At 37.3% G+C, this 9,532-nt stretch overlaps 1 protein-coding gene across 6 annotated transcripts in view; it reads left to right on the top strand.

Moving 5' to 3' along the window:
• st3gal3b (ST3 beta-galactoside alpha-2,3-sialyltransferase 3b) overlaps positions 1–8,294 on the top strand; it is a 75,319-nt gene extending 67,025 nt beyond the window's left edge. For all 6 annotated transcript variants that reach the window (XM_077219690.1, XM_077219547.1, XM_077219612.1 and 3 more), the window contains 2 exons: positions 451–597; positions 6,227–8,294. In XM_077219690.1, the coding sequence (XP_077075805.1) occupies positions 451–597; positions 6,227–6,316 (237 nt within the window). In that variant the 3' untranslated portion in view covers positions 6,317–8,294. The remainder of the gene's footprint in view (positions 1–450; positions 598–6,226) is intronic.
• Positions 8,295–9,532: the final 1,238 nt, after the last annotated feature.

The following is a 9,532-nucleotide window of genomic DNA, read 5'->3' as shown; positions in this document are numbered from 1 at the left end:
TATTTGAGTTTTAATATTTTATTAGCTCACCAAAAGCAAATCTTACACAAGGAAAAAACTTTCCTTGCAAGCATAACGTGCAGAGTCCGCCGACTTCAGTAACCTGGATGAGTCTGTGTTATCAGATTTTACTGGTTGTTATCGGAGAATAACATACTGCTGGATGGCGCGATTGACCAATCAGAATCAAGTATTCCACAGAGCCATGTAACAAAGCATGATAGGACTTCATTTACTATTAAACAAGCAATACAATTTTTCTTATTTGATCTAACATATAATTTTAATCAATGTTTTGTCATTACTATTCACAAAACAGGCGCAAGATATTGTATTGTGGTTAAGGACATTCGTATTATCTTCTTAGTATCATGCTTAGTACTTGATGGTGAAATTTAAAATGCTGCTTTATTGTACGGTATCGATTTAAACTTGCGTTTTTTTCCATAGAACATTCCAACGTTGGGCACCGTCGCCATAACGATGGCTCTTCATAACTGCGATGAGGTCGCTGTGGCTGGATTTGGCTATGACATGAACACCCCTCATGCGCCCTTGCACTACTACGAAACAGTCAAAATGTCTGCCATAAAAGAGGTAACAGTTGTATTTGTTTGTTTGTAAAATTGACTAAATGTCAAATTAATTTCTAAATTGAAACATTTCTAACAGTACTGTGGATTTGTTCTTTTTTAGACGGAAGTGTTTTAATGCACAGAAAACATTTTGTAAAGTGAACTGTGAGCTCAGTTCTCAGATCATTGTTTGATCAATGTCTGTTTATCTGTTCACTTTATGGAAAATTACAATGATGTCATTAGCAGAATGTCCTGGGCTACTTGCTGTCCTGTTTTTTTTTTTGTTTTGTTTTTCTCAGCTCAGTCCATATGTAGATAACTTAGTTGTTATGTTTTGTAAATTCCTTTCTGCCCACATTTGCCATGGCTGTAAAAGCACGCTCATAAAACAGAGCTGTTAACGCACAGTTAGCTTCTGACTGCTCTGGCACCCATCCTTGTCAAATCACAGTCAGGTACAATTCATGCAGAACTCACTCACTTCCTGCTGCCTGTAATCTGTCGGTTTAAGACTTGTGTGCTATGTAATGTCATCTGAAACAAATGGGATTTAAGCTGTTGGCCTTGTATAGCTAGTAGCTCACACGTACTGTAACAGTGTAGGGTATTTGTCTATGTAGGTTTGACAGGAGTCTTCATCCCTGCTGTGATGTATGGGATTCATTACTACAGTACTCTATGACTATGGCTTTCACTGGTAAATGCCAGGATTACAGTAAAATGTTGTTTCACCAGTTTGTTGAGGAAAATGTGAAATTTACATTAATGCACTTCAAAAACATGTGAGGAAATGATTTATAACCTATATAATGTATCTCTGAAAAGTTTAATCTGTATATAATATATTATGAAAAATTATATACATTACCATTAAAAACAAGTTTAGTTAGGTCCCAGTTAGAGGTTTTTTTTTTTTTTTTTTTTAATGAATACTTGTATTCAGCATTAAATTGATCAAAAGTGACAGTAAAGTCATAATTAGATTTCTATTTTAAATAAATGTTGTTCTTTTTAACTTTTATATTCATCAAAGAATCCTGCAAGAAATCATGGTTTCCACAAAAATATTAAGCTCAAAACTGCTTACAACATTGATAATAATGATAAATGTTTCTTGAGCAGCAAATCAGCATATCATTTGATTTCTGAAGGATCATGTGACACTGAAGACTGGAGTAATGATGCTGAAAATTCAGGTTTGATCACAGGAATAAATTACATATTACAATTTAAAATAGAAAACAGTTATTTTAAATTGTAATATTTCACAATAAATAGATCATTGATGAACATGAAGCCTCATTCAGACTGTCAGACCAAATCCGATTTTTGTGCATATTTAGCAAGTGTGAACGGCAAAAAAATCACATGAAATGCGATTGTTACAAATCCGTTTTGAGCTACAGTCATGTGGTTTGAAATCCTATTAAAATCGCATTTCTGGAAATCTGTTTCAGTCTGATCGCTTTGATCGGATTTTGCGTGGTTTATGTGACTTTCTCACTGCACTTAAAACATAAACGTCAGACGTTGTTAAAGACAATATCCTGAAAGTCGCTGCAGAAACAAGGTTGTGTTGCTGCAAAGTGCCGGACGAGCAGAATTGACAATATAACAGAGACATGCAAATGCACTGAAACCAATGCAAATTTTCCAGAAAACTAAAGAGTGGAATAGGAAACATAAATCGGGTCTGAACAGTTGCGGTACACAAATGTGGACAGTCAATCATTTTAGATCAGATTCTAATCGGATACACAAATAATCTTTGGATTTGGACTGACAGTGTGAACGTAGCCTAAGAGACTTATTTCAATAACTTAAACAAATCCTACCGATCCCAGATGCCGAGAGCTATTTCTTTAAGTATTGAGGCATAAGGAAGAGATTGTTTCAGATTCTCTCTCCCTAAGGCATTTCGGCCTGAGGAGACTCTTAACCCAGCATTCATTTTGGCCTGTGCCCTTTTCTTTCTTTCGGAGAGTGAAACTTTACTCCTGGATCTGCTGGGTTTTTTGTGAATATGATCTGTCACAAGGGCTGAGCAGTCAGAGACTCTGACGAGAGGCTTTTGGCCTGATATAACGGCCCCAGCAGGCCCAGAACCTCCTGTACGGGGCAGTTCTGGGGTCGCACCCGTTCGGACCAAGAGCCTCTCACAGGAACCCAAAGCTCTGGTTTCATCCAGCATTGCCAGGCCAGTGAATCCTCTGCTGTGGCGTTCTACATCTGAAAATTTCATTAAATAACAATAGGATATCAAAGGAATACCAGAGAGGATGTTTTTTACAGGAGTCAATACAGCTCCAGTTCTCTGATCCCAGACCACACTCAGTCCCTCTCCTGTGACTCGGAGCTCTGTTATTGTTGTAATAAAAGATAGTAGTGGATGTGAAGTGCTGTGGATCTAACTTTTTATCATTTATTGATACAGACCTTCGCTAACCTGCAAATCTGTGGAAAAAACAATACTGATCAACACTTAGCAAATGTCTTTTCAGTAACACTTCAATTCCAATTCTCACTATTAACTAATTGCTTATTAGCATGCATATTACTAGGATATGTTATTAGTATTTATAAAGCACATATATTGATGCCTTATTCCTATTAAAGGTGCTGTATGTTATTTCTCAAAGTCGTTGCTGAACATAGTTGATTTTTGAAATCAACCCAAACAAACACGCCCCTCTATTTATTGCTCCGGCTCCAAAGCTCACCCTCCTATCCTAACTGCCCTGCTCCGACTCTCCGACCACTGGCATGCGAGCCGGGTGCACTAACAAGGGTGCTAAACAGTAAACTCTGCATTCTCTAGCAGTCATCAGCCTGCACAACTCTCACTACCTGGCCTCTGTTATGCAAGAGTGGATGTCTATTTATCGGAGCAGAAGCGCAACAAAATAATGCTTCACGAAAAATAAAGGGAAGATGATGAACGAACGACAAGGAAGCACAAAAAATGAACATGCATACGCATGAGTAAATGCAAACAAGAATTTGTTGTTAGTTGAAACAGCCTCTCCTGTTTTCAGGCCTTCCCGCTCGGCTCTCTCCATCGCTGTAAAGCTTTTTTAATATTAACGTGGGTCCTAAAGCTCTTTCCATGATCATAACCCTTCATTTTCCAGTTTTTGTAATGTCTCTCAGCCATCTCTTTCTCTACAGTCTTTCTTCAAATCTCCCGTTTGCTTGTTCTCTCTCCTCCACCATCATACGCCCCTTAATGCTGAATGGCTACACGTTTGTTGTGTCGGTCCGACCAACTTTCCAACAGCGTTTCTCAAATTTCGCTTACCCCACCTTTAATTAGCAGTAATTAGGAGTTTGAGCCAGTAGTTAATAGCTTGTTAATAGTGAGAATTGGATCCTAATCTAAAGTGTGTCTGTATTAAAACAAGTCTATGGAGGATCTAAATGTTTGCATTTAAATGCAATTTTACAGCAATTGCCCAAAGACACAATAAAATGTTTTGGGGACATTAATAATAGTGACACAAGACACCCCAAGAGGATACAAGCCGTATTTTTATTTTTTTCACATCTTTATTCCACAGCATGAACTTCGCAAGATTTATTTAAACTATGCGTCACCCTCAGCAAGGTAAATTACGAATGATTTAGTTCACAGTGTTATAGTGAATGTGTTGTAAAAACATTAGGTTCAGTTCACTAATGTAAGTGGCTGCAATTACTGTCACCTGATTCACAGTTTCTGCTGTTTAAATTACATTCCTGCATAATAATAAAAAACTAATGGCAACAATGTTTTATGATGTCACAATTTCTACCAGGCCGTATAAGAATAATGTCCAATCAATTATACCACTTTAGGAGCACATTCAACAGACTATCAAGGTCATTTTTTACATTTTGGCAAATTGGTGGTTAACTTGTACAATCTGATTTATAAGTTTTTCACCTGTGCGCCTTTGACGGTAAGGTTTAGGGGTCAACCTTCATGCTTGCATGTTTTTTTAAATGAAAATCTGAACATTTTGTCCAAATTGATCCTAAAATGTGACTTCATAAAAAAAATTCTAATGAAATTGGAATGGCGCATTTTACTGAAATGAGAAGGGGGTGGAGCTTAGCACAAAAAAAACAAGAAAAAAATATGATGATTTAACAGGTTGCATATTTATGTCAGTCTCATTGGTTATTTATCCCATCAGTCACAGACAAGATATTCATAAGTGATAATGCCTGAAATGTCATGTACAAGTGAAGTGAACTGTGATTGGTTGTTTATGATGTGATATGCCCCTTCATATTTGAATGGATGATTCTCGACCAATTTAAGTTGCTGTATTCACCGAATTTAATGCTAATAATCTTGCTTCCAAGTAGGGATGGGACGGTATGAAAATTTCATTTGACGATTATAGTGACCGAAATTATCGTGATTATCAATATTATCACGGTTTTGTTAAAACAAGATGAAAGTGTTAAAAAAGAACTGATGCTCACACTGAAAACATTTCAACAAGTTTTATATTTGAGAATCATCAAACAACAAATAAAACGAGCAGCTCTATGCACTTTTTAAAGCAAGATTCTATTCTGTGGCATTTCCTTCCTTATAATGACCGTCGTCAATAGTAACGTATTATAACCATATCTCAGCGCACATCCATGTATATCACAACGGACGCGCGCTCTCATTTCATTCAAATACAACTTGTCATCTTGCGTCTCCGTTTTTGATTGTATTGAAAATGAAATCAGAGTTGATTTATTGTTTACAGAATTTGATAATATTGTTGTGATCATCTTGTCTGGACGTGTTTTGTACGCTGTACAAAATGGATTTGACATTGAATAGAGACATTAATCTCTATTCAATATGTCCCCGTAATTATGGGGTAAAAAAAAATCGTTGTAATAAGAGTACAATGAATATACATTATTATCTCTTAAATGTCACTCTAATAGTCTTGTTTGAACTTGTTCGTTCGTCTTTGGCTCAAAGCCACTTATTGCTGCAAACTTTTCTTCGGGGAAGCTTCAAGTTTATTTCAAGTGAGTGAGATACAATATTTCAACTTAAAACAACATTTTGTGCCCAATTATTTCCCAGACGTAGTTTTAGTATTGAGATCAAAGTTAACTTGCCTTGTGTTCGCTACAACAGTGGATGATGGTCACACAGGACGACTCGGCAGATTTGAAGTATTTACCTCTATCACAGCGACTTTTTTTATGCATGTTCTGCAGACAGAGTGACCATCCACGATTAAGTTTCCCTCAGGATTTTTGTAAATGCCAACATATGACCACACCTCAGATTTGGTCCTCTTAAATGGCTGAAAAATCTCCCGAACACGGTCACCGCCTTCCGCCATTCCTTCTTGAATGAAAAGAAAAACCCCAACATTGCGCGCCTGCGTCAGACTGGTGCTGGCTGGACAGGATTTATAGTGAGTTATTAAAATCGCGATAAACACGGTTTTGATGATAATTGAATTTTAAACGATATCACTAACCGTCAGTACATTTTATCGTGGTTTATAGTGAAACCCGTAATCGTCCCATCCCTACTTCCAAGACTAACATGCTTGGTAAAATGAGAATAAAAGGGCAGACTGTCCTATCAAGAGTCGGCCACATTCAGTAAGAAATGACACTGCTGTTTGTTTCCCCCACAGTCATGGACTCACAACATCTCAAAGGAAAAGGAGTTTCTTCGCAAGTTGGTAAAGGCTAACATCATCACAGACTTAACCAATGGGATTTGAACCTCCCAAGGTTGGGTGCCTTTCTTGGAGGACTTGAAAGCGCAGAGTCCTGGGAAACCCTGGACCAGACAACACTGAAGAGCATAATTTCATAGGTGGAAGCGATTGCTCAGTTAAGATGCACACGTGCCTTCTTACCGACAGGTTTCCTCTGAGCGGAACTTTGAAGGGTTCTTCAATATCCAGAAGTCAATCCTTGTTGGAGTACAGATAGAAGCTAACCGAGACTTTGAGGGGACCAACACAATGTGCTTGATGAGTGAATCGCTACATTAACTGATTGTGCCAAATGTACCTCTAACGGAGGAGACGCCCCTCCTCTCCTGCCTGAATGTATTAACGGTGTAAATATCAAAGATTTTTTACAGTGCATTTCAATGCTATGGCCCCTGCCTTGACACGTGATTCTCCGTCCAGGACACTCCTGCGTATCCTGCCACAGTGTGTGGAAGGGCAGAGGCAGGTCTTTGATTCAGCCCTTCTTCTGAGCACAGGAGGCTCTTTATCTCCTCAATGTGAGCATATTATGTTACACCTTCTTTTGTTGAGGAAAGGAGCTCAAAACCGAAGTTATTTATTTTGGTGAATAGATGAAGGCTTTTTTTCTTTCTTTTTTGTAAGCCACATTTACTAAATGACTTCTGTTATAAATACACACTACAGTTTACTTGAGGTGGGAGACTGGAAAAATATGGTATCTGTGCATCCCAAATAGGTACTCAATTTAATTACAAAACCTGAATTGGAATTCCATATCGGCCTGTACCTCACTAGCTTCATAAAAACACAACTTCAGTGTAATTAAAGAGAAAATATACATATTCTATGTATATTCTTGGATGAATTATCAAAATTCATGATATTTAACTGTTCAAAAGTTTGGGGTCTGTACGAAAAAAAAAATTCCGCAAAGGCAGTAAAGACTAAGCTACATTGTTAATTGTATTTCAAATAAATGCAGTTTCTTTTTAAATGATAAATAATAAATGCAGTTCTTTTAAATGGTATTTCACAATATTACTGTTTTTACTGTATTTTTGATCAATTCAATGCAGATTTGTTGAGCATAAGAGACTTCTTTCAAAAACATTAAATCTTACTGACCCCAAACGTCTAGTGCTTTAGGCTAACAAACACTCAGTTGCAAAATGCTGTCCTTTTAAATAAAAACACAAACCTCTATATGATTATGCATGAGAACGGGAACAGTAGGACATCTCGGACAGAGTTGAATAATGGGTAATGACATCTGACTGTTTTCATTAGCTTAAATTTGGCTTAAATAGCTTAAAACTACCAATTCGCAACAGTATGGTTTCGGGAAACAGTAATTTTTTCAACGGTGCATCGTACTATGGTAGTTAAGCAGCGAGTTACGTTGTTGTACGGGAAGCGCACCCAAGATCGGTGCATCTCTTGTTCAGACAGACCTCAAAATCACCTGATGTCATGGTACACTGCCATCCTGAATTCAGACCAATACACCAAGAAGAACCATTTTCTGTTTCAAATGCATTTCAATATTAGAAAAATCACAGATATTTACAAAAGAGATGAGTATGTTTTGTACTTTTTTGGTGGTACGGGACATTTTAAAGAGTACTGTTTCAGTTCTTTATAGTTTTATATTTTGAGCTGTGAGCTTTCAGTGCAAGTACTGGAAACATAGCATTGCACTAGCCATCATAGTTCATCATACACTGCACAGCAGATATGTTCACTACACCTGGTACTCAATTCATCAAGATCCCACAACAGGAAGGAGTCATCATGTCAACCTCCTGACTGAAAGACGTTTTAAAGTGTTCTTTGCCCGTGTAGAATGGTGCATTTACACTGCAGTATGCCACCAATCAGATTTATAATGATGATCATTTGGAGTTAGAAGGAAATACTAAATTGTTATTGTATATAATATAAGTATATCTTCAAGTTGTAATAAAATCAACATGTTAGGCAGTTTTGGCCCTAAATTGAATTTTGGCCCTTTGTGTTCTCTTTATCTTTCTCTACTCTTTTCAAAGACACTGCACAAATGCACGTTATATTTGAATCACAAATTGAAGGTACATGACTCATTATCCGGAAAAGGTTGATCATTTCAAACCTAGTCAAATCTAGTAGTATGTGTGCCTTACAAATAAATCACATTATCATAAACCAAAACCAACCAATTGCATTTCTCTTTCAAAGTCTAACCTTTATCCAATATAGCAAGTATCATCACAACACAAACTTATTCAACACTAAAATTGTCTGTAGGTGGAAGTGTGAGATGTTATCCCTGTGATGAACTGGCCATCCGTCTAGGGTATACAAGACACTGGGATAGGCTCCAGCATCCACATGACCCTACATCAGGGGTGTCAAATTCGTCGTCCTGCAGTGTTTAGGTGCGTTCACGCCATGTCATGAACACAATTACCTTATTTTCCCTTTAAAAAGCGTTTATGGTAGCCTGGTTAAAACCAGACCCTTCTCAGTCATAACTGAGTTAGGGTCTGGGGAAGGTTCATTCACAGCTCATTTCCAAAGGGGCGTCACCAATGGACATGGAGAGATTGGAAATGAGTTTGAATGGGCTCTTCGCCAGACTAACTTGCAGAGCAAATCTAAATTTGCCAGAAGGTCGTCTGGGTTTTCCCAGGCTACGTTTATGTCCTAGTAGAGTTCATTATAAGAGCTTGTAAGAGGGGTTTTCTGAGAGCTCCTAATTGTGATTGCTGCAGATTCATTTAGCCGTTCATTTAGAAATTCACAATACCCAGTCTGAGGGCATGAACAGCTCCAAATATAACGTCACGTGTTGTCATGTCGAGACTACGGTAATTAGGCTAATTTGGGGCTACACTCTGCAGGACAGTCACAGTGGCCCTTCAGGAGCGGAGTTTGACACGTGCACTATATCATAAAAGCGGTTTGCAAAATGGATGGATGACATTATTCACAGTTAATATTTTTGAATTTGGGGAATAACTGATAAACTGATTTGTTTTTTTATTAATTCTATAACAGGTTAAAAAAAGAGACCTGGGTGTAGTTTAAAAAAACTACATGGGATAACACAACATCGTTCAAACGTTCAGTTAAAGGTTGTTTTCTTAGAAATACTTTTACATTAAATTAAAACAAAGTGTCAGTAAAGACATTTATTATGTTACAAAAGATTTTTTTTATTTCAAATAAATGTTGTTTTGAACTTTCATTCATCCAAGA

Source organism: Siphateles boraxobius, unplaced genomic scaffold (genome assembly GCF_051911475.1).
Source record: "Siphateles boraxobius isolate OS27281-9 unplaced genomic scaffold, OSU_SipBor_1 1, whole genome shotgun sequence".
Lineage (NCBI taxonomy): Eukaryota > Metazoa > Chordata > Actinopteri > Cypriniformes > Leuciscidae > Siphateles > Siphateles boraxobius.
This window is presented reverse-complemented; position numbering and strand designations above follow the sequence as displayed.